Source organism: Epargyreus clarus, unplaced genomic scaffold, assembly GCF_041222505.1.
Source record: "Epargyreus clarus isolate Ecla_fem2 unplaced genomic scaffold, WU_Ecla_fem_2.2 ptg000026l, whole genome shotgun sequence".
In the NCBI taxonomy this organism is placed as follows: domain Eukaryota; kingdom Metazoa; phylum Arthropoda; class Insecta; order Lepidoptera; family Hesperiidae; genus Epargyreus; species Epargyreus clarus.
In genome coordinates this window covers 14179420-14205714 of record NW_027332233.1, presented here as the reverse complement: position 1 = coordinate 14205714, position 26295 = coordinate 14179420, and the positions used below count along the sequence as shown (strand labels likewise).

At 34.0% G+C, this 26295-nt stretch overlaps 2 protein-coding genes across 2 annotated transcripts in view; one reads left to right on the top strand and one right to left on the bottom strand.

Annotated features, from left to right (window-relative positions):
- The window catches only part of Nos (Nitric oxide synthase), a 124697-nt gene that overhangs the window by 40839 nt on the left and 57563 nt on the right, over window positions 1–26295 (top strand). The gene's annotated exons all lie outside the window — the stretch shown is intronic.
- Window positions 4170–5771, bottom strand: LOC140753521 (uncharacterized). Its single transcript, XM_073088193.1, has one exon. It carries the CDS (start codon window positions 5355–5357, stop codon window positions 4275–4277), a length of 1083 nt encoding a protein of 360 aa, XP_072944294.1. The 5' UTR covers window positions 5358–5771; the 3' UTR covers window positions 4170–4274.

Here is a 26295-nt window from a genome sequence, read left to right as displayed (position 1 = left end):
TCATCTGAATTCAATGATTAAATAAATAAGAAATTAATAAGTTACATGAACAAGATTATCACTGACACTTTCAATTAATTTGGATAATATCCTAAAATAATTTCTAAGCATCACCTCGATTACGAGTGCAAATGTCCTTAAACTAATTTCAGTTCTATGCAACAATGGTGTTTTAGTTTTATTACAACGAGGAAGTCATAGGGTAGTAAATTCTCATTATGTGAGAGTAACGTCGAATGAGGAGGTACAGGGTAACTGCCTGAGCCATAGCATTCAGCGCAATATGTAACTTAGTGGATTTACTACAAAAGGGTCTTTCTCTACCACCGGCGAGTAGTGTAGTTGAGTTTTAATTTCGGATTCATAGTTTTATGTAATATGAACTAGTTAATATGACTAAAAAAGGCTGCTAAAATATCGTTAAATATCTTATATTTTCTGAACGTCATCACATATGGTATCAAAGAATAAGACATGCATACATATTATAAAGAGGAAAACTTTGTTTGTTTGTTTGATTGTAATGAATAGGCTCAAAAACTACTGGACCGATTTTAAAAATTCTTTCACCATTCGAAAGCTACTTTATCCACAAGTAACATAGGCTATATTTTATATGAAATATATTTGATAAATAGATTTTGAGGCGATACGAAGTTTGCCGGGTCAGCTAATTATGTATAAAATAAAAAAAATCAACGGGTTGCACTCAGGAAGTGCCGCTAGAAGTGGGAACTTTCGAAACCTAACCCCAATAATAAATAAAAAATGAAATTGACAACCATCGATATATATATATATATATTTTTTTTTTTTTTTTTTTTTTTTTTTTTTTTTATTTATTTATTTATTTATTTAAGGATCATACACAAAATTACAAAATACAACAGTTCTTACAGATCTAAGTCTTAAAGTTAGTCTTTTTGTAACTTTAGTTACGTATGAACACAACATGCGTAGCAATTAAAGGTGCATTAACAAGAATCTTACTAAAAAATAGGAAATTGATGTTTATAGATAATAAATATATATGAATGTTATGCATTATTAAATGGAAATATGTACTATAGCAATGAGTATATGGCATGAATAACATATATAATAAATATGATATTTATGATGGCGATGCACTTATGATATACATATATATAATTGTGATTTAAAAAAAATAAAAAAAAAAAGTTAGTGTTTGTACATATTATAAATATTATGATATTACTTTACATACGTGCTTAGATTTTATAATAATTTGGGTTCAAAACCCTATAGATTTTATTTTTAAACACTGCAAGTTTATCGTGAAAGATGTCTAAGGTGTCGTCCTTGCTTAAAAACTCTTGTAGCAATTTACACAGTCTAGGAATGAGAGAATTACGTCCTAAGTTAGTTTTGTATATTCTATGGGTAAGTATAGGTCTTGGATACCGTGGTAAATTATTTGGAACAGCGAGTGAGAAGTGATGTAGTAGGTTAGAATTGTCGAGGATGCTATTTAATTGCTTAAATAAAAATGTCAGGTCATGCATTTTGCGTCTGTCCGACAGCATCATAAGATTAAAATTTTGGAGACGATTGCTGTACGGTTCTCGTTTATTTGATCCGTGGAAATAGAAAGAAGTAAAGCGCCTTTGTATAGACTCAATACGGTCCTTATGAATTTGGTAGGTAGGGTTCCAAATAACAGAGCAGTATTCGAGTTTACTTCTAACGAGAGTAGTAAATAGTAGCTTTCTGGTGTTTATGTTCTTAAATTCCTTGGAGTTCCTGAATAAGAAGCCTAACATACTTCGAGCAGATTTACATATGTTTTCGACATGATTGATAAAATTTAATTTGGAGTCAAATGTTACGCCTAAATCACGTATAGTCTGTTGTTGTTGGAGTTTAACACCATTTATTTGGTATGCCATATCAAATGATTTAAGGTTTCTAGTGAATTTAATAAATGAGCACTTATCAGGATTAAGGAGCATTCCATTGTTACTGCACCAGTCCGATAATCTATTAACGTCGTCTTGGAGAGCTTTGGCATCCTTTTCAGATTTTATTTGTTTTGCGATCTTAAGGTCATCAGCAAATATAAAGTACTTAGAGTTACGCATGCAGTTAGTAACGTCATTGAGAAAAATGTTGAAAAGGAGGGGTCCTAGAATAGATCCCTGTGGGACTCCTGATGTAGCATAGTACGGCGATGACATGTAGCCCTTAACTACCACCTGTGATGATCTACTCTCTAGGTAAGAGGATAGCCATGACAGCAACGATCCTCCAAATCCAAAATTTGAAAGCTTCTTTATAAGTAGTGAGTGATTGACCTTATCAAATGCTTTAGAAAAGTCTGTATATACAGTATCAACCTGAATGCCCGAGTCGACGGAACTAGAGACGAACGTAAAGAAGTTAGCTAGGTTAGTCACAGTAGATCTGGAAACCATGAAACCATGTTGTTCCTCTGATATAGCTTGTTGCACGTGTCGGAGGAAAAGAGGGTGTAAAAGGGATTCAAACATTTTAGGCAAAATGGATATTATTGAGATAGGCCGATAATTGGATATATTATTACAGCCACCTTTTTTATAAATTGGTACAATTCTTGCTCTCTTCCATAAATCTGGAAAGATTCCGGCTTGAAGGGATTTGTTGTAAATGATGCAAACTGGTAATGAGAGAGGCTCGGCACATTTGGCTATGAATACCGCAGGTAAGTTATCTGGACCAGCGCCTTTCCGTGTGTCAAGTCTTTTTAGTTTTTTAAAGACTTCAAACTGTGTAAAATGTACTGTGCACAGAGAGCCACGTCCAATTGACTGGATTGTATCCTTATAGGGTGGACAGTGCGTATCGAAGACCGAAGAAAAATGTTTCGCGAATAAATTGCATATACTCTCTCCATCCGTAGCCACCTGACCTTCGAGAGACATATGCGATGGATAAGAGTTAGAAGATTTTTTCAGATTTTTAAGATGCGTCCAGAAATATTTAGGGTTTTTAGATATATTTGTCTCTATAATTTGGATGTAGTTTTTATAGCTTTTTTTTATTAGTTTATCACAATAATCACGGAGCGATTCGAACTTCAGGCGATCAAGAGGGTTTTTATGAAATTTATATTTTAGTCTGTATTTATTTTTGTAATGTAATGATGAAATAAGTTTTTTACCAAACCAAATAGGATACTTGCTGCTTTTAGACGAAGTTTTAGGAACATATTTTTTTATGATTACGTTCAACTTGTTATAAAATATAGCTAACATGAGGTTGACGTCCTCACAGTCAAGCAAGAGATCTAACCATGGTGTTTTATTAAGTTCGTTTATTATATTATTGTAATCTGCCTTATAAAAATTTAATCGAGAATCTAATCTTTCGGTAATTACCTTCTTCAAGTTACATGTTAAAGTTATATCTAACGGAGGATGGTGTTTATCTACGATACATATAGGATTTAAATTTTGTGTGACAGTCAGTTCATTCGAGTTTGATAATATTAGGTCCAGCATTCTTAGGTTAATGTTAGTTACTGAGTTGTACTGTTGAAGATTGTTTTCCTCAATAAAATCAATAAACATAGAATCTAAGTTAGAACTACTAGATGGGCGCAAATGATTGACGCCAGGTTGTTTTGTCCAGGCTAAGTTCGAAAGATTTAGGTCCCCTGCAATTATGACATGATCGTTTTGATGAATTATATTATTAGTGTTTGTTAAGAATGACTCCAAAATGTCCCGTTTAATGGGTGGTGGTAAATAAATGGCACAGAGAGCTATATGATTGAGTTTACCTAACCTAGTTATTTCGATTGTCACCCATAGGTCCTCACAGTTGCTTTCCCAGTGAGTCATACGTTGAGATATAAAATTATTTCTAACTGCTATAACTACCCCTCCTCCATTTTTAACTTTTCTGTCTCTCCTATAAGTTACATAACGACTGTCAAAAATTTCAGTGTCATATATGCTATCGTTAAGCCAACTTTCCGTTAATATTAATACATCAAAATTATTGTTTAATATATTGAGTTTGACATCACGGCACTTGCTGCGTAATCCTCTAACATTTTGATAGTAAATTTTTAATAATTCCATAAAAATGTGTTATAAGTAACGTATGTCTTTGTAAATATGTAAATTTGTATATAAAGTGTAAAATAGGTATTAAATTAAGTTTACTGTAAATATATAATTGATTAATTTAAGATTCAATATTGTATAAGTGTGTTTATAATTAAATAAAATAAATATTCTAAATAATGTTCTAATAACAAACTCTAAATTCTACGAAAGTGATTCTAACTGACTAAAGTCTCGTATCATGATGTGTTCCGATGATTCTGTTTTTCTCATAAATATCCGACCGTTTTTCACCCAAACGAACTTATATTGAAGTTGTTTCGCCTTATCTCTGGCTAACGCGTGCAATCTCTTCGTTTCAGGAATAAGATGGTCAACGACATATATAGGTTTCTTCTCCCCTGCAATCCCGATATGACTGGTGTTTAGTTTATTATCCCGGTGTTTTTTGTTGTATTGTATTACGTTAGCCATAAATGTATCGCGAACACGAGGGTTGGAAAACTTAACCACAACTGAACGAGGGCGTTTATTTTCTGGATTAATTTTAGCTATCCTTGTGCATTTGTGTACATCTCCTTCTTGCAAGTTGTGGCCAGTAACTTTGGCTATTTGAACCATCACGTTCAACAAATTTTCATTTTTATGTTCGGGTATACATTGAACTTCGAGATTGCATAATCGTGAGTGCTGCTCCATAATATTTAAGCGGTTGCCAAGGTCTTTAATTGTTGACTTCAATATACCATTCTCCTCGGTGAGTTTTTCCACCTGATCACATCTCAGTTGAAGTTGTTTTTGTATGTCTTCATGTTGCGCATTCAGGTAACTAATAGAATCCTTTATATCATTTATCTCAGAAAATATTTCCTTTGTCTTTGTTTCCACAACTTTTGTCATCCTTCTCTCCATTTTGTCCAACAGGTCATCCATAGCTTCTTGAATCAACTCTTTAACATCATCCAAAGAAAAGTCCCTTGCGCTTTGAGTGGTTGTACTGGGATTAGCGCGACGGAGGGTAACATGAGTTGTGGGGCTCACTTCGCTGGTTGTACCAGTATAGCGTACAGGAGTATTAGAGTTGTCGCCTTTCGGTACTTTCGAACGACATGTCGGACAAACCCAGCTGCTTTTGAAGTCTTGCGAGATTTCTTTGAATTTTCTCTTCGAGGTGTTAATACACTCAAAATGATATCTTAGGAAACAGGTATTACATTTGAGTTGTTCTAAGGTTAATAAATCCAGCGCACATCCAGCGCATTTTTTGTTTGCAGTTTTAGAACTCATTATGTATATCAGTGTTTAGTGAAGAAACACCGGAACACAGGCAATAAATAATCTGCAAGTTGCGTTGAAGTATAATTGCGTGTGAATAAGCAGTAGGAGCTTCCTTAATAAGCGGCAAGCAAGCCGATAAACTGGTTTAGCGAGCGGCGCGCGGGTAACTTAGCAATGTGACATTATGCGGCTGCCAGCTGATAACGCAGCGCTACGAATGCAGTTTTATGCACTAAATGATGCAAATAGAAACTGTTGTTACTCACGAACCACTGGTTGGAAGTTCACCAAATAAACACTATTGCTTGCTTTGTAACTCGCACTACAGCAATAACTTAGTAATTGAGAATTTAGGTCACTTTTTACTAGTTTTTAAGCAAAAAACGTAAGGACGGGTTTACAATCAATGTTAATGCACCGACGGCGGGGTGCAGAGTGTGTTAATGCACCGACGGCGGGGTGCAGAGTGTGATTTTCTATGCTGATACCGCATAACATCTTGACTTTTGCAGTTTGCTTTGCCGTCTTACGAATTTTCGATCAGGCCACGTGTCCTGACGCGAGTTTCACATTTTTAACCCATCACAAAATGTGCACAACGCCGCTAAAGAAGTTTTCTCTTCCAAAATCTGCCCACCGTTTGTGCTTTCTTAAAAGATGTACAATTTATCGCTATCAATATCTTACAGCTTACAAGATCGAAGGGAAACCACATGGTCATTCAAACCCTAAACTTTGCATAATAGCTCGCACCCTGACGGCTTCAATCTCTTCATATTAAGTTACAAATCTTCGAACACAATGCCTTATTTGTTACAAGAAGGTACCAAATGTATATTGACAAGAAAATGTTAACCAACTGCCATACTCTAGGTCTTAGAAAATTATATTCAAACTAGCTGACCCGGGAAACGTTGTGTTGTCATATAAATAAAAGGGTGAACAACCCTTATCACTTAGGGGTATGAAAAATAGATAGTAGCCGATTCTCAGACCTACTGAATATGCATATAAAATTTGGTGAAAATCGGTAAAGCCGTTTCGGAGGAGTATGGTAACTAACATTGTGACACGAGAATTTTATATATAAGATTAATTGATATTTTTGTGGGCATATACTTAAACAAAAAAATAATTATGGATAAAATAAATAAATAAATGACAGATTTTTATGATATTATATAGTCAAAAATATTATTTATTGATAAATTATTACTTTTAGAGGATGATTAGTAAAGTCTCCGCTTCTATTAAACCTTTATATTTGCTTGAGAATCTGAGTGAGTTTCTTCACGATGCTTTCCTTCGCTGCTAAAGCTGAAAACAGTAGTAATTAATTTCTAATACGCACACATTCTGCTGGGATTGAAACCTTGGATCTCTCGATCGAGAGGCCAAGTTTGATCCACTAGGCTATCACTGCTTTAACTACTAGTTAACATCTATAATTTAATGTACAACCTCCATCGCCAATTCAACTTTACTATTAGAATTCTCTATAAAACTTTTAAAAGCTTCCCTCGTGTCTGTAATACTAGATATATTTCGTGTTTCCAGCTTTTCGGTTACTTTAAGAGCTCGTTCATTCGTTGAATAAAACATGCTTTGTGTCCACGGTGTAATTTGAAGTTATTTTGTTGATTGCTTGGTAGTTGGGTATTGTCATTAAAACTTAATATTGTACAATGTAATATTAACTTTATGAGTAGTTACTTGTAATACCAATCCAATCAGGAAATTATTGCTTAAAGTCTAATGATTTTCGACACAGAATACTACAATATTCTGTGTACAAAATCATGAGACTAAATTTTGGTTTTTGATGCAATGATGTAAAATAAATAACATTTCGATTAGTATGAAACGGTACTAAATAGTAATTCGATTCTTACAATACATCTAATACAAATATTATTTCAGATTGGTAGTAGCCATATTCGTAAAGAGATAAACACCCTGAATCACGTTATTAAAGCTTTCTAAACATCATGATCATAAACCTTCAAACTAAGATGAAAACATAATATATTCAGTACACAATCAGTAGGCACGGCAGTGCCTCCGCCAAGTCGAATATCTCTTACCAATATCGGTAATGGCTGATTATTGTTTAATACACTTTAGAACACAGCATCTCGAATTACGTTACATCCTATTGTCAGGTAAACAGGCGTCGATTGAATAGTCCTATCATCCTTGTACTAAGTCACGTAAGTAATTGGAAACTAATCAACGATGTCGGTTCCCGTTTAATTGCATTTCGTAATAGGCAAGGTACGTTAACGCGATATTCGGTGTAACGGAATTAAGAGGAAGCTTACACACACAGTCTTGTTGCCAGAGAAAAGATATTTGTTGTAGGAAGTTTCTTGTAAAAAGTAGATTTTTTTATAATATACGAGTAGCAGACGAGCATGCAGTCCACATGATGGTAAGTGGCTACTGCCGCCCATGGACATCTGTAATCAACCCCAGATAGGATTAGATATTCCCACCTGAGGTCGGCCACAGATGCGCCGCTACCCCTGAGGACTAAGCTGATGTTATTAGGTAGAAGTAGGTGTGCCGGTGGTGCCGCCGGAGTCGAACCACAAAGGGTTCTACCACCTTCTATAGTAGTAGATTGTTCTTTTTTGCAAAATAGAACGCCCACTTGATGGCAAGTGACCACTATCGCCCGTGGACTTTAATCAACTTCAGGATTTGGATTCTAGCTGAGGTCGCAAGTGGTGCCCCCTGAGTCAAACCAACACCACACCGATTTTTTTGGGCGTACAAAGTGTTTCGTCGGAATCCTATTACTAAAGCTCCGCTGTCCGTACGTCTGTTAAAAAGCTGTAGCGTATTAGGTTGACACTTATTTTTTTTTACAGAGGATAGCTTACTATGAATAGTGAAAAAGCATATACTTAAATAATAAGTTTTACTCAAAAATAACGAGATATACATACAAAAGTCTACAGATGATACGAAAGTCTTAGTTTGCTAGTCCAACTCTCACTAATCCGATTTTTATCATAAAAAAACACATACATCGACACAAAGAGATATAATTCATAGCCGTTTCGTTTAACATAATTTTTGTTTAAGATCCTTGTCGTTTATAAACTTTGCGTGGGAGTACGATCGTTGAAACCCTCCGTAACAAAGAAAAGTTCCAGAATGTGCTTTTGTGTTATTTTCAACTTAAATGTACCATTCGGGTGAAAAGAACTCGTATTATGCAAATGATATAATATCAAGCACTGAAGTGTAGGGAATATCGTTGGACGGTTAAACCTTGTCGGAGGTCTTATGAATTAGATCTTTAGAATGCTGCAACTTAGTAATACTGTCCATTTTTAAGATGGAAATTTATCTGTCTGAGTAAGGATTGTGACCTCCCTCAGATCAAGAAAAGATAATGCCATAATTATGATTCTAAATCATGATATTGAAGTTTTTTAAACATCTTGCGTATATGTACAAGCTTTAAACTAGTTTGGTCCTTTTTTTGTTGACGGGGAAACCTTTAAAAGGTACCCTGTGCCGTGGGAGCGACATGGGGTTATGTGGGTTTTTTACCGCACTAATATGTCGGGATAGGAACACAACCGAAATCCTCTAAGCGTGTTGACGTCGGCTCTACCCTGGTGAGCATAAAGCTCGTCACACCATCTGGTGTGTACGACGATACATACCGCCGTCCTACTCGGGTTACTTTCTCATTCGAGCTCCCACTCTTACCACCCCACCCGGAAGCCTCTTTTAGTCACCTCTTCTGACAGGCAGGGGATACTACAGCCCTATTCTAGTCCCGCAACTACAGGGACACGAACTAGCCTAGCTTGACAAGAGATCTCGGCTTAGGTGATCTAAGGAGAATGCTGTGCTGCAGCATTGGGATACCAATGGGTTGATAACAAGAAACTACCTAACACTCAGTTTTAATATTAATCTAGAATAGCTGCATTAAAATTGTTTGTTCCTATTTTAATAATAAGTTCAAATTTCGCAAGTTCAACAATTGTCTCTACTTTGTTACGAGTATATTACATCTTAGTTGCGCGCATGTGAAATAGAAATTTGGCTCAAAACTTAATATCAAGTGTGATTAAAACTTTAGTTTACACAGAAAAGCTTTAATAAGGCTCCGTTAAATGAGAACCTTGTTATAAACAGGAAATCCGTAAATGAGTAAATAACTCGTCAAAATTTCTTTCTATGAACTAGTAAATATCTGGATCCAAATTTAACAAAAATACAGTTAGTATTTGTTAAATTTGGATTTTGTGAGGGTCTGTAACCTAGCTTAAGCTTGAGGCTTTTTAATTTTTTATTTGAGGTTAAACCGTAGCAGTTATTTGTTTTATGATGAACCCACGTTAAGATTTCCTGTCTTATTGGTATTACGGACATCATTAAGACAGCTGCACAAATAGACAGACTCCAAACGAAAATCTAAGCTCATCGTGTGATGAGATGTCTGTCTAGCCGGAATCGAACCGGAACTTACGCAGTCTCTCGATTCATTTAGGTACTTGGTACATTAGTAAAAGTATTTACTTTTTACTAATTTTAACATTAGTGAAAATAAAATTACAAGCCGTTTTAAAAAAGTGAACAACTAAGTATGTGGACGAATACGAGAAAATGAGAATGCGGGTCCTATTATGTTGTGACCGAGCATATGGGGTTAGTTAATGGGAAATAGCGACTTTCGAAATTGACGAATGACGATTGCAATTGTTCCAGTGACATTTCTCTGGAACAGTTTCTACTAGCAACCGTTCCCAATCGTAACAGGACAGGTCAATAATAGAATTTCAACTTTGATAAGCCTACAGACATGTATGACAAGACTCTAGCTCTCTACGTACACAATCTTAAAGTAATTTAAGCTTCAAATAGGTGAAGAAATAGTCATCAGCATTAGCATTATATTTATATTTTTTCAATTAATTGAAATGAATGATGAATTGAAAAAATGGACTTATAATAGTAGAAAGGCACTTATATTAGTAGTATAAGTAGTACTTAGTGGTAGAAATAAATATAGTTCAAAAAACTAAAAAAAACACGCTTTTATGATAAAATCAACTAAAAAGTAGAAAATAATTTTCAATATAAGAATCAATAAAGGAACAGTAAATAGTATAATTGTGAAAAAAGCTAGGGGTGTGCTCCATTTATCAGGTTCGAAAAGCGTCCCACACTTTTTCCATTATGCATCGTTTGTAAAAAAATCAAGTGTCTATCTCGGTTTCGTTTTATCCTTTGAGTACGGAATCCTAAAAATTATTCTACAAGAGGGTGTTATAGATATGTATCAGAACATTTGAGTTATAGGGAAATAACATTATTATTTTCTAAACTAAAAATAACGCTATAACATTTACTGAAAATAATAAAAAGCCATAATTATTTGCAATCTAGTAACTTGCGATGAACTTTCTCTAAGGCGCTTAAACAATCTGGCCTCGAAAATCGTTAATCCTGAGGATGTTGATAAGGACAATGGTTCAAAATTATTAAAATCGTGTATTGTCATCGGTTTTTGATAATTCTTCAAAATTTTGAATTAAACTGAACGTTCAAAGTTGATAGAAATCGGGTTCACAGATTCCGTAACTGTTACGTACATACAAACATACATACATACAACCCAAACTAATAAAAGCGTGTTAATGATTGGTTGTAATTTATTTCGCAATACAGTTGAACAAAATGTATTAGAAAATAAATGCATCTCATTTTGTTTAATTTCTGTTTCTATATATTTTTAATGTTCGTCATTAGTTCAAATGATTATCAGTGTTTCATTTAATTATGTTTTTGTGACAAAATCCTGATTCGAAAATGCTTACCGTAAACTTAATTTAAAGGACTGAACTTGCTTCTATTCAATTCTCTGATGTTGAAATATTCTGACTGCTTGAGTTAGTCCTTAGGTTCCCGAAGACCAAGTTCCGCTGCTATTACAATTAGAACAACTCCGGAAAGTTTGTCCGCGTTTCTGTCATTGGGCTGATTTCTTTTTCCTTCCGGGGTAATTTACCACGGAATCTATCTCGAAATTTTTAATCATGGACTAAAAAATTGTAGCTACTCGTAATATAAGAATATTATCGGATTCCAAATGCTTTCAGCTTTAATAACCAAGGGAAATTGACGTTTATATTAATATCAAATATATAAATAACAAAATGCCTATGAACTGTGAAATAGTTAAATATAAGCATATAACCATGACATATTAAACGTAACAAGAATTAAGGGTTCATTTTCAACTACACTTAGAGCGTGTCAGATGAGTGCTGTGGCGGACAAAAAATATTATTTATACAATGTGTAGACGCATGACACATACACGTACAGACACGGGCCCTGAATGTGAAAATATTGTAAGAAAAAAATATAAATTTTGTCTGACAGGACCAGATTTTATCTGACACATCCAATTAATTTTGTCCTACCGTACTAATAAGTCAAAGTACAAAGCGGTATATTCGTGTGAGTGGACGGCCACACTGGTCGTAATATTGTTAACGATTTTTAATTTGTATTTTTTAGTTTTAAAGAATAAATTAATATCCTGGACGCTATTATCGCCGCAGGTTATCGCACACCTCTTGAGGAAGGAAGTGAAATAACTTTTCAACCTACAAAACTTTGCTCTATCATCTGAAGTTTCTGATGAATTTATTTATTCACTTGTCAACATTGGTACCATAATAAAACATATTTACTAAAGTTTCGCCATGAATTTAATTATTCTATCATGCCGACGTAGGTATGTGATATAATAATTAAATATTAATTTTCATACCTTTTTTCGTGACAGGGACAGAGAAACCTTTTAAATGAATCTGGTGCTGTGGAAACCTTATCAGGTTACGTGGGATTTTTACCTTCTAAAAACTTCTCGGTGGCCGTCATTTTTCAGCATAAAAGCTTATCCCGTTCCAATGCTTAGTAAGATTTTTTAAAATATATTGAACTAAATTATTTGACAATTATGTTAATAACCTTACAAGTTACAAAATCATTTACGACCTCGTATTGATGAGTTTTGAAGGGGTAGTCGACTTTAATATGAGTATAAATATGATGGCTTAGAAAAACGTACACTATTTTCAATAATATTATCGAATTTACATCTAACATAATTTTTTATAGGTATCAAAGTCTATCTTCGTTCTTTACATTACGGTAAATGACAAATGTGTGAACAGAGACTAAAATCGAAAGCTGAGCTTAGCTTTGTTATGTGACAAAACTTTAAAAACAGCGCACTGAACCGCGTATCTAACTATCGTACGTGTTGCCTCCGAGGTTTTGTGATGTATTTTACTTTTTATTACTATTTTGTTCTTTACGGCAGATAAGTCTTAAGCGAAAGCTCTACATTTTCGTAATCCACAATTTTGTACTCGCATTTGTGAATTTGAATTCAAGTTTTTCGGATTAAAATTGTGAAGAAGAATCCTCAAAGTATTGGTGACTCCTTTTGGTGACGCTGATATTTGGCGACGCTAAACTTTGCCAAGACGGGTCGCAGGCCTCTAATATGTTTAAGACAACTATTGTTTGACCAGAGGCCGATATGCGATCATAATCAAGTTTTTTTATTGATAACACAACTTGCCACTAGCTATCAAAAATTTCACATACAAAAGGGAAAGAGACATTGAACTATTTTGTCTTTGTCTGTTTATACGTAAGACAATAAAGCTTCCGGTTACGACTCTATTATGAGAATATAGTGTTACGGAAGTGTGTTTCTCTAATGAAGTTTTACATCTTAATGAATGAACTTGTTAAACTCTTCATCTCAAGGGTTAATGAAAGAACTTTTGAGTTTGAAAAATTGTATCCGATATCCACGACAACACTTAAGCTTGGCAAACATTTGGACATATATTATGTCCAACAGTTGAACATAAATGGAATGATGATGAATGAGGTTTGACGTGTGGCGTGACATATGGCCAACAGTTGGACATTAATGGATTAATGATGAGTCAGTTTATCGACATCACGATTTACGATGAGAATGATTTACTCACCCATTAATACTTATCGACTTCCTAGCCACAGCAAACGTTACACTAAATAATGCACAATACTTACGTCATGATTCCTTAGAATATAAAACATACAGAATACCTATTATACGTACGTAATACACGTTTTTATACGTATCATTGGTACGTTAGAGAAGACTTAATGGGGGGTATTTGAAGGTGGTAAAATCCTTGGTGGTTCAACACCGGAGGACCCACCGCCGCCTATTTCTGCTTAATAACAACAGTGTAAGATGTTTCGGTTTTAAGGTATTACGAATACATTTTTCCAAGGCGTTTTAATTTATTTGTATGGACAACGGTGTCTATTGACCATCAGATGACCTGCATGCCTGTTTGCTTCTATTTTATTATAAAGAATCAGTAAGTCTATCTATCCGTCTCTAGCAAAACTACATTACACAAGTTACGCACTGAATTTCATAACACTTGTATGATTTTCTTTTTAATTATATGCGTCTTCTATTTATTCTACATTCTAAGCGGCTTGAATATGAAGCAGCGGGTAACTGGGGAAAGCTTTTACCGTTATCTAGTTGAAACCACGTAACTGCTGAAGTTTGTATAAGATAATCATTGATACGGTGATACTTATAGTTTAGTATGTATGCAACTAAATTGCAAGCAACTATGACTGACTGATGAGGTCCTCAAGTGGCGACAGGTCCTCGAGTGGCGACCACGCGTAGGCAAAAGGAGTACAGGCCGCTCCCCGACCAGGTGGACCGACGACCTGAAGATGACCGCGGGAAACCGCTGGCTTCAAAGGGCACGGGACCGGTTGGAGTGGCGCCAATTAGGGGAGACCTGTCCAGCAGTGGACCTCAAAAGGCTGATGGATGGATGGATGAGTGACATACCTAAATGTCTATAATACGTTGTCCTGCTCCTACAAGCTAAGTATATAGTTGTCTGACAGTTAAGCATTGGCAATTTTATGTTCCACTGCTGGATTCAGATTTTTTACATAAGATGACGGACATGCGGTGGACAAGCGGCTATAGTAAATGTTTGTACCGTTACTTCGGCGCCGTTATTAATAATCGGTATCGGCTCGGGGACGGTGGCGGTGGACAAACAGCGATACAGTCAGGTAATACAAACATCAGTCATACAGTCAGGTAATATCGAGACAATACATTTAAATTAAGAAATGATGTTAAAGGGCAGAAACATTCTATATTATGTACGGAGGTACTGGCGGCATAGTCATACTACCAAAAAATGAACTATCTTAATCCACTACTTATCTACTTGATCCAGTATTCAGTAATTAAACAGAGTGAACCTAGAAAACCTTTTAGGTTGCTTAAAACGTTTCCCAATGAGAGGTTAATGGACGAATTTAGTTTTAAATTTTTAAATAATAAAGTTTACTACTTATTTCTAGGGAATATTTGAAAACGGCTCCAAATATACCTAAATTTAACATTTCTACGATTTCATACTATCTTATAGCATAGCTATATGATTTCGTCTGCGCAATTTCAGACATCTATATAAAATTACTTATAAAAGTCTATTTAGCTTTTGTTTACATAATAATAAAAATAGATAAAAGATATTTAAGAAATTGTTGCCGCTTGCGCCTCACAAAAGTATAACAGCAATAAACATGCTTTACAGATTGTGATGAAATTTTTTATAGGTGTTAAAGGTTACGTTAATTTTACAGAAATTGTAGATTATCGAGATAAAAAGTAGTATTACTCTGGCATTTAAACCATATCTTACCAAAATATTACCACAATTATTTGTTGGTCTCTTTTTATGTGGAATAAATATCAATATTTCATATTTTTATTTTAAGAGTCTAGGGATTGGGGAGTTCTTTGGTTTCATAATTTTGCGATGAAATAAATACAGTATCAATGTTAAAAGCAATCTATATAAAATATCGTAACATTAAACCGGCAAGGCTAAATAAATTAGAGAAAGTAGGTAAATTTTTCTCCATTGTTTTTATAATCCAGAATTGTTATGATGGTTTTAACATTAAATTTCTTTCGCTTATGCCCGTTATTAATTAAGTAAGTAAAGTATTAATTAAGTAATAATAATAATAACAAGTAATCTATCCAAACTTGTCTACTAATGATGGAAATAAAAAACATAAGTCTATTATTCATTTCCAAACTTTGAATGGAGTAAAAGTTTGCTCTCAAAATCCATAGCATAGTAGTTATGCACAGAAATAGATCAGAGCAGTGAATAGTCCCAGTATTAATACTTATCATTACTTACCTTAAGTTTTCATGAATAAATTAAAACAGTACCTAAAATTAGTATTTTCATAATTTATTCCATAATATTGGCATGAAAGCTATTAAGGGAACGAAATTCAATTTATTAACGGTACGCAGGTATCGGATGAAATGGGCTAGTGGTGAGGATTTCAGGAATTTACGGCACTCCTCGGGGACACTACGTTTTCATAAGATTGGCATCAAAAATAAATAATTCCTTAAATGTCTGAGTACTCGGCAAAGTAACGTTTACGTTATAAACTGATTCTAGCCCTTAGAATGATGTTTATAGTAATATCAAAGAATAAGGCTGGCTACACGCGGCATACACATAATCAAGTCTGTAATCCGCTTGATGATAGGTAGTAAAAGGTAAAGCTAAAGGCATTGGAGTGTTACCTTATGATGGTTACAGATGTGCTATCAAAGAGGACTGATATGTATCGTCTCAGAGTATCAGTTACATAACATGCTTCTAGCTTCATGCTTAAGCTTATTGGAATTAGCATAACTATGGGAAGGGCAAAGGCTTATAGCAAGGGCAAAGTTCAGGACAAGGTGCCTATTTGGTAATTCAAACTCGGCAGCAACACCTGGGCGTAGTCATCAAATTAACCGGGTGGGTAAAATAGTTTATTCTAACTTTGATCACTAAAATGGAATAACAATATGATCTAACGTGACTTCGATATTATAGATATAGATATTATAGATTAATAATAATTAATTACATGTGTAAATTGTCTTACTTTTGAATTGTTAACGACAATCTTGAGGGGCGTTTCTCCGTACACTTGTTTTATTATTTCGCCAGAGTATGCTTTCTGCATCTTAAATAAAAAAGTTTTCATACTTTCTTCGCTCTTCATATTCTGTTGATAAAGCTATATTTATATATATTTTTTTATCATTTTCAATGTCATCATTATCTTGGATATTTTGAATGATAGAGACTGACGGAATCTTTTTCTTTGGGCGAGAGTGATGTGTGCTTCAATACTGAGCGACGGTGAAGCTTAAAGCAATTTATTTGTAAATTCCACTCAGTTTCAAACCAAAATATCAAAGTTTCAAAAGTAGCCAGGTGAGACAAATCACTTGATTAATCAAGATTAACAAGGAGGACCAATAATGTTAAAGGGGTTCAAGGTATATCAATTGGGCGAGAATATATTTCCATATTAATTTTATAGATGGTAGAACCCAGTGCGGTTCGACTGTGATGATGCCACTGCGACCCCTGTTTCCGCCTTATGATCCTTATAACAGTGTGTTCTGGTTTTAAGGTTGAGATAAATCACAAAATTTAGTTCAGGGGTAGAAAGCCTCGGAGACCTATGTTATATAGGTATTACTTAACAATAATAACATAAATATATAAGTTATATGTTTTAAAGTAGAACACTTTATTTAAGGACCCCGATTTCAGGAACATTTTAAAAATTGTAAAAGCAGGCTGTAACCTAAAATTAGACACTACAAAATCCTTAAAACATCAACTAATTTTAAACAGAAAGGAGAGGTCCGAAGCATAAACAAAAACTATATATCTAATAGCGAATCTAAGTAAAGGTACTACACCATAAAACTACACATCTATGAGATATAAAATTACTGGTCCTTTTGTGAGGAAAAACAAACAAATAATAAAGGGCCAGACGCCTAATGAAAACCGTCTTATTTGTGGACGGTACTTATTATATTACGGCAGAGTTAAATAGCCAATGATTATAAAGATTACGTGGGGTCACTTTTGTCTTGTAAATTAGTTTCAGGTGTAATTTATTGTTTATTGTAATGAGACAAAGGAATAGAAATAAATTAAATGTTACGTATTCGAGTATAACTTTATGTATTTACTCATATATATGTAAAAATGAATGTTTGTGTGTATTATCCTTATACTGTATTATTCTTTATAGAATCTATGCATTTGATCATGTGATGATCTTTAGCAAAGTGCATGAGCCCACGAAGGTTTCTGAGTTGTTACGACCAATTTTTGATAGATGGTGCCATTATCATATTATATATTATATTATTATTATATATTGTCTGAAATAAATGATGACTATGATTATTATTATTATTATCATTTCAATGAAGGTACAAATTCTAAAAACACAAAGCTGTGGGCAATACTAGTGTATTATATATGAATTTCTGTTTACCTTTTAAAATGTTAACAAAAGGAATAGCGGACGCATTTTATATTCTGTTCTATTCTGCAGTTTCAGTGTTTAACTTCTATTATAGTAATACTACTTCATTTTAAGCAAAACTGAAGTCAAACAAATAATTTATACCTGTTGCTGCTTTTTGTCAATCCAATCCATTAGTTACTTTTGGAAATGCAACAACGCGCATAGCCAAGCTTAGCGACTACAAAAAGTCTCCCTTTGTGGCAGATGCTTTCACCCACCAGTGAATTTATAAGAGCTGGACGGGTTCAAAGACTACAAACAGTATTAATTTTATTGTATATGCGACATATTCGTTTCACAGCCTTTTTATTACTGAAGAAGTAGAAAACGAACAAGCAGTTCATCTGATGGTAAGTGGCTAGTGCTGCCCATGGACATCTGTAATCAACCTGTTAAGATGATAAGATTACATTCCTATCTCAGGTTGACCACCGATGCGTTGTTAATCTGAGGACTAAGTTGGAAAAGTATGCCTCCCTCACCACTACATTTAAACCAGAACTTAGCGCCGCTTAACACTGCTATTATTAGGCAGAAGTAGTTGTGGCGGTGGTGGTTCTAGAGACAAACCACAAATGGGTTACCACGTTCTAAATGTAAAATAAACCACATCTACATAGGCTTAGATGTAATGGCAACATTTAATAAAGGAAAATAAACGATGGACATGTGGAATGGCTGGGTAATGAGCGGAACAAAGCGAGGGTTAATGGAAGATACTCGTATGCAATCTTACAAAGTAGTCTATTGCGTTTAAAGAGTTCTGTATGAATTTATTTTGATTTTCTCTGATCATGCATGTCGTATCGGTTGTAATCATTTACTTCGCTTTTTCTATGACCCTTATATTTTTGGAACATAATATTATATACAGTTTTTATATTTGTGTAAAAGATAGGTATACCTTTTCCGTACGTATCTTTTATCCTTAATATATCTGTGTCTACCTATTAAAGAATTCACAATGCATGTACTTCTTTGGCTGCTCTGACAACAAATACTAAAGTAAAATACAATTTGGTGGTACGGAAAGACTGATGTTTATATAGAGCCGGGTATGACTTCGTCTCTGATTTGTCCCAATATTGATTTACGAATACGATATACCTAATACTATATGATTACTATTTACAAGTTCTCGCGCAGTTTCTTGGCACTATTTCCTAGGTATTATTATTATAACTATTAGGCAATTAAAGTACAATAAAGCACTGAAATTGCGTAAGCAACATCGAAACAAATCTGTAAGGGACTGTGGCCTAATAAATAAATGTCAGACCCATGAAATTATCTTGAAAACCGTCTTTGTTTCGAATCAAAATGGGCACGCTACTGAGCAATAAAATGTAGATTTCGGTGAATAAATCGGGTAATGGATAACACAATACTAGGCGATCATAATAAAATTATTACCCCGCTTCGTGTTATTGAATTGAGATAATTTGTACCTTAACGACATAGATTAGTAAAGATACTTCGCCGCCTTGAAATTGAATGAAGCCGCAAATGGCTTATTATGGTAAGTTCTTTTTTTGAATTCTTGACAAATAAAAACATTTTTAGAGAAAATTTACGAATAAATAACTAATACTGCGTAATTTACATAATAAATAAATAATTTATAATAATTATTTCAAATATTTTAGGGACATTTTAGCACGGAGACGTGGCAAAACTTTTTTACGCAACTATTTCGATTCTCAAAACTGGGTACATTTTCTTGTTAGGAGTGAGTAATCTTTACTAATCTATGCTTAACGATTAGAGATTATCCATTTTTTACGTTATAGTGGTAGTAAAGAGATCTGTTGTTAAGTGGTTAATGATATATATGATATCTATAACCGATGTGAGTTGTTAATATATGCGTTGTAATACTCCTGAGAACGAAGATAAACGCTTCGTAATAGTAAATCAATCGTAATCGTAATAGTGAATCTTTTAAATCAATACATATCAGTAGTCAACACTTACTTACTCCGGTGGCTCGCCGACCCGAAGTGAGTCTTGGCCTCCGATACGAGAAGTCGCCATTTCTCCCGATCCTGTGCAATTTCTTGCCAGTTATCTTGTCCTAGCTCCCTGAGGTCAATACTAGTTAACACTGCTTACAAAATAATGTTGCCGAGGTGGTGCTGCCACGAAGAAAATAATCATTATGAAATAAAGACAAACCCACAGAGTTTCTTACCGGATCTTCTCAGTTGAGGTCGCGTTCCGGTAGTAGTAAGTCACACCGCAGGCCATTACAAAAAAAATAATATATTTTTTTATTTCATTTCAAAAACCGCAAAAAGTAATATTGCCTTAAAAATGCTAACATACGACCTTCATTACTTATATTACGCCAAGTGCTAAGAACATATAGTTTAAAATAAATGTTATTGCACCTACTGTAAGTAAGTAAGTATCAAGTAAGTAGGTAGGTACAAATTCTATATTAACATGTTCAGCTAGAGAGATACAGGTCAAATTTATCGTACGTCCAACGAGCTATCCAAACTGTCATGTCGAATAACTTGTTAACTTGGGAGTAACTAATTATACGGTCTGATATCTAGATACTGCTAACGTATTACTTATGTAATATCAAAGTGTGTACCTACACTAATATTATAAAGAGGAAACTTTGTTTGTTTGTTTGGTTGTAATGAATAGGCTCAAAAACTCCTGGACCGATTTTAAAAATTCTTTCATCATTCGAAAGCTACATTATCCACGAGTAACATAGCCTATATTTTATATGAAATATATTTGATAAATAGATTTTGACGCGGTACAAAGTTTACCGGGTCAGCTAGTATGTTTATAAGATGAACATAGGTGTTCGACATAGACCATTGATCCCAACAGTCAGATATGGTTTTGGTCATAGACTAGCCAGGGTATACCATGAGTCACTTGGAATCTAAAATAAGTAAAAAAAGGTTCCTTGAGGCCGAATTCTACCATTAGTTTCAATAACATTGATCAGGTGTTAAAAATAAAGTATAGAAGATAACCTTTAAAGTTAGTTTCCATTTTGAGGTCTGTTGTGTAAAAACACGTTTAAACGGAACGCAAAAAGCGTAGATTTTTTTTACAAAAAAGTTCACATTTTCAAACCTAAAATTTGACCTATTTTAGAGTAAAAGGCGAATCAGTTTATTGCGGTTTTAAGAATTTCGGGGAATGTAGATTTTACAGGTAAATTGAGGATTTAGAGGGTAGAGTAACTCTTGGTCACGATTTACCTGATGTGGGCGTGTGTGTTATCTACTTGTGTATGAATAGATTTCGTATTGCATTTCTATTCATAATTATTTAATTGATTATTCAAAATTATCCGCCCAACGAATCCGAAACCGCGCGATACCAATAACGCACGAGTAGTTCTCATTTGCAAAATATTAATTTTATACTTATTCACACGGAAATAATTAGACACAAAAATCTTGTTTCTATAAAATAATTGTCTTCTTTGTGAAACATTTTGTAATGGAATTTTTAGCTTTTCTCAGATTGCATAAGCTTCGGGAAACTATTTTCACACTAAAAGCGACACAAGCATCGCAACTCTAATGTTCAACACACAAAGGAAACTATATTTTGAAAATGTAAGCGACAACGAAAACGAAAAGTAACCGTAACTACAAAGCAAAGACAAAATGTAGTTACTCGTACGTGCGAGAACTACATGTTATTTTATTAATTCGCGAAATATTAATCTACAAAATTATAAATGATATTTTAAATAAAATGAGCGCTTAATATGAACGCTAAAATTATATTTTACTTTCAAAAATTTGTTTATTGTTTTGAGCAGTATTAAGTATAAAAGTATTTAAAGTCACATACCTAGTACAAATAAATTACATAAATATTAGGCATGTCTTAATGATAGTTAAAACAGTACCTACATTGAAAGTATAAAAGGGAATTAGCTTACATTAAAAATACTATTTCATTTAAGTTACTGAATTAAATTATTGATTTAACTATGTTAGTAGAAATTTAAGCTTTTCTTATATAGTAAGTATCACATAAGTTCGAGGAAACTTACTACTCTTACTAAAAGCTAAAGTCGCGCTAATGTGTTTGCAGGGACAACATTTTAATTGTTTGAAAACGGTCTTATTTACTTACTTCACGAATTTTTGTTTGTTTCTTGAGACACATATTCCTTCTCTTTCCTTCCCCCTTTATAGTTTTGTTTTGATACTGTGATTGTGTACGTAATGGACAATTTTATAAAAATATCAATATTACGATAAGTATCAAAACAATATTCGTATAATTTGACAGAAAACTTTTTTCATCTTCATTTATAAATGTGTATTTAGTATTATTAAAAATATATTTTTAATACTGTATTGCAATGGTTACTTAAATATCTCTATCTCTACACAAATTTCATTTAAATAATAAAGCATATTAAAGTCAGCAAACAAATTAACTGCGTTTCGCATCCTTTGAAAGTAACAATTAAACAGATTTCGTGACACGTCGGAATTGTGCTCGACTTAAGTCTAAATGGTAAATTGTCTGCCACGTCATTCCTTCACGGTAACATACACGCTTAATTTACCGTACTGTTACGTTAATGCAGTGTAAAGTATGATACACAGTGTAAAATAAGTTAATAGCATTTTGTACAAAGATAGCATTTAAAGATATTGGGAACTGTTTGACATAACATCGTTATTTTTATGGCAGAATTTGAAGTAATAAGTTCTGGTTACTTTATGGATATTTATGCAATATATTGTAATTTGTAGCTACCAGAACTGTATGTAATTTGATTATTTACTACTGAATTGCAATGTAGGACACGTAAAAATACTATCTCTAAAATAAAATAAAACAAATGAACTGCGTTCCGCATCCTTTGAAAGTAACAATTAAACAGATTTCGTGACATGTCGGAATTGTACTCGACTTAAGTCTAGATGGTAAATTGTCTGCCACGTCATTCCTTCACGGTAACATACACGCTTAATTGACTGTACCGTTACGTTAATGCAATGTAAAGTATGATACACAGTTTAATGTAAGTTAATAGCATTTTTTACAAAGATAGCATTCAAAGCTACTGGGAACAGTTTCACAAAACGTTGTCATTTTCATAGAAGAATTTGTTATTATGAACTTATCGTTACTTTATACACATTTATGTAACTTATTGTAATTTGTAGCTACCAGAACTGTATGTAACGTTATTACTTAATACTGCATTGCAAGGTGGGACAAGTAAAAATACTGTCTTTACACAAATTCCATTTAATACACTTGTTAAATAATAAAAAAAATTAACTGCGTTTCGCATCCTTTGTAAGTAACAATTAAACAGATTTCGTGACGCGTCGGAATTGTACTCGACTTAAGTCTAGATGGTAAATTGTCTGCCACGTCATTCCTTCACGGTAACATACACGCTTAATTGACTGTACCGTTACGTTAATGCAATGTAAAGTATGATACACAGTTTAATGTAAGTTAATTGTGTTAAAAAAAGGCATTTATAAATGTTATGTTTGTTGTTATGTAAGCTCCAAATGCCTAACTTGTATGGTTTAGGCAGGAGGCGCTCCTGCATCACCAGGGTTGAATTTTCCATGATATCATGTTAATCTAGATACTTAAGTTTCATGAGAATTGGGTGACCAGAAGGTAAGTTATCATAAAATATATAAATAACAGGGGTAGTGATGACGAGTCAAAGTTCTAATCATCAGGCCATACCCATGTCAAGGTAGGAAAATTGAAATTGGTTAAGATTTCTTAACTTAACTCGAGTTATTCAAGTTTAAAAGAAATCAGGTGTTTCCAATTTTCCTGGAAAACTGGCGAAAATTATCAAATTTTCTCGAATCGAGGAGGTCAACCTGTGAAATTAGACGCATACAATGGTGTTTGAATCATGCTGATCGGTCGTGGCATCGCGAAAAAATCGCTGATCGTACATAAAAAAATATAACCTCTCTTCCTTTGGGAAGTCGGTTAAAAATAATACTTAACACATTTATATTACTGTGGATTAAAAACGACATGTTCTCGATATAAAAGGCGTGTTTCCTCGATACTTTTTATGCAATGGCGTATTTTATGCAAAAGAAGCGTTCTGCGAGAAAACTTCATTCACGTATGCGGTGCGGGCTTGTTTGTGGGATTTATAGTTGGTTTTTTCTCTTTCATACAACTTTTCATGTTCACTTTCTATTTGTTTCATGTGGCCTCTTCATTTAGCTGTTTTCGCACAGTACCTACGTGTGGGTGTTTCGGTGCTTTCATTATGAAATGGCTCTGGTTGTATTAATGTAAATACCTTATTTGCGTCACTGATTATAGGCTTTCTAAATTAAGTTTTGGAAGATTTGGAAATTTTATTATTATGAAAATATAAGAACAGATTTTAATACTGGTTGTAAAATGTGAAGTATATTCATATTTGACTTATTGTTAGTATCAATATTTGTAACTCTTCATGCCTGATTGGTGGGCACGGATATTTTTCCCGAATTATTAAGATTAGTTAGAGTTGTGATCTGCCCAATGTTCGGCTGGCTGGCTGCATCACTGAAATATAATGTAGTCACCCTCAAAGTCCGAGGACACCTAATCCCTGTAACTTTCTATATCGCTACACATTACTTGCAGCAATCAAGTCATTAAGAGAAAAACAGTAAGACAACTATTCATATTCGCGATTTTGACATTAGTTACATAACAATTAACAAGATTTAAAAATAGCCTTGCATCATTCAGCTGTAGAGTAAACCGAGATACGTAAATAACACGTATGTGTAAGTTAGTACATATAGTTCAGTTGTCATCGGTTTAGCTAATTGGGGGTTAACGGGCCGCCGCGTCTCCCATACGATGCGATATAGGCCACAAGGTAACATCATTTGAGTGTATTGGGTGGCATATGCATAGACTATGCTCTGTGTGCATACGTGTTTCTTGTAATACAAGGTATTACAGAGAAACACATATGCACCTACCCTTTATTACAAGGACCTTACATTGATTGACGACCCACGTGGCGTAGCGGTCACCGTACCAGTCTGACGCGCAAAGGGTTCCGGGTTCGATCCCCGGCCAAACAGATATCTAAATGATGAATGTAGATATCTGTTCTGGGTCTGATATTTTGTGTACATTTGTAAATTAGCCTATTTATTTAAATTTCTATCTATATTATAAACTAGTCTTTATTATAAATTTGAACTAATTATTAGTTATTGTTGTATTGTTGTCTATTACTTATTGTATGAGTTTTAACATATATCTGCTATATACAACTATATCTTAATACACGTACATAATACCTACAACCTGACTCAACTCTCTGATCAAAATCTTAAAAACAAGTTACAACGTTTGTACAACTTATTGAAACAATACGGGAATGTCTGAGCACAACTGGAGTAACTCAACTATCTAAACTATCGCCGAGACTCATAAAAGACACTTCGGACCGCCTGGAGGTAATCAGGTGAATTCTGTAAAGTAACCGTGTTTTCTGACTGTCAAACATAAACCGTTGGGACATTTAGAATAGTATATTTGTAAAAAATAAATATAAGAAGATATTAATTGTAAGTACCAAAGAAGTAGTAACATCGATACGTTATGTGACTTCTATAAGAGATAATAATTCAATAATCCCTTTTTATCGTCCATTTATCTCATGAGGAACTCCTCATGGCACATTAGTTAAACACACATTAACTAATGTGCGTTTAAGTGTAGCTATGTAAAATGACAAATTTTATTAAAGGAATTTATTGTTTGAAAGAATTGCGTGTAACGTGTGCGTGTATTACGTCATATGCGTACCATAACACCAAAATATTTAAATTATAATTAATAAAAAATCTTTTAACACCTTGCCTATGAACGTTTACTTTCGACCTTACGTCGGTTGAAGCGTAATAATTTTTCTTTGCTTATAATTTTACATTGTGAACCCTGTTTTATTTATATTTCAAGGATTACAAGAGGTTTCATCGGGATCACTCCGCCGAAAGAGGCTTAAGTAGCGAGATTACGGCCCCGCGAACCTTATCTCTACGGTTAACTCTTAAACCTAGGGGTTATGTCCGCTTTGTAGCAACAGATATTAAAATTATTTTTTCTTTATTATTTCCCTCCGAAACTGTTATTTTCAGACGCGGAATGACGAGGAAATATAATGTTTGAAGTTTTTAATTTTCTGTGGTGAATCTTAATTATTAACATTTATTTTAGGGGTAGTAAAGGAAGTGTAGACTACTTCTGTGTGCACTGCATCGTAAATATATGTATGATCGAAATGTATGTTGGTGTATATCTGCCCTCTGGGGTTATAGCGCACTTGTGATCGGCTCCCAATTGAATCTATATGTGGTTGGTTACAGATATCAATAGGCGGCAGTGACCGTTTATCATCAAGTTATTTACCTGCTTC

Excerpts from the sequence above, each read along its gene's own strand:
- LOC140753521 (XM_073088193.1), bottom strand. The coding sequence starts at position 5,357 with ATGAGTTCTAAAACTGCAAACAAAAAATGCGCTGGATGTGCGCTGGAT.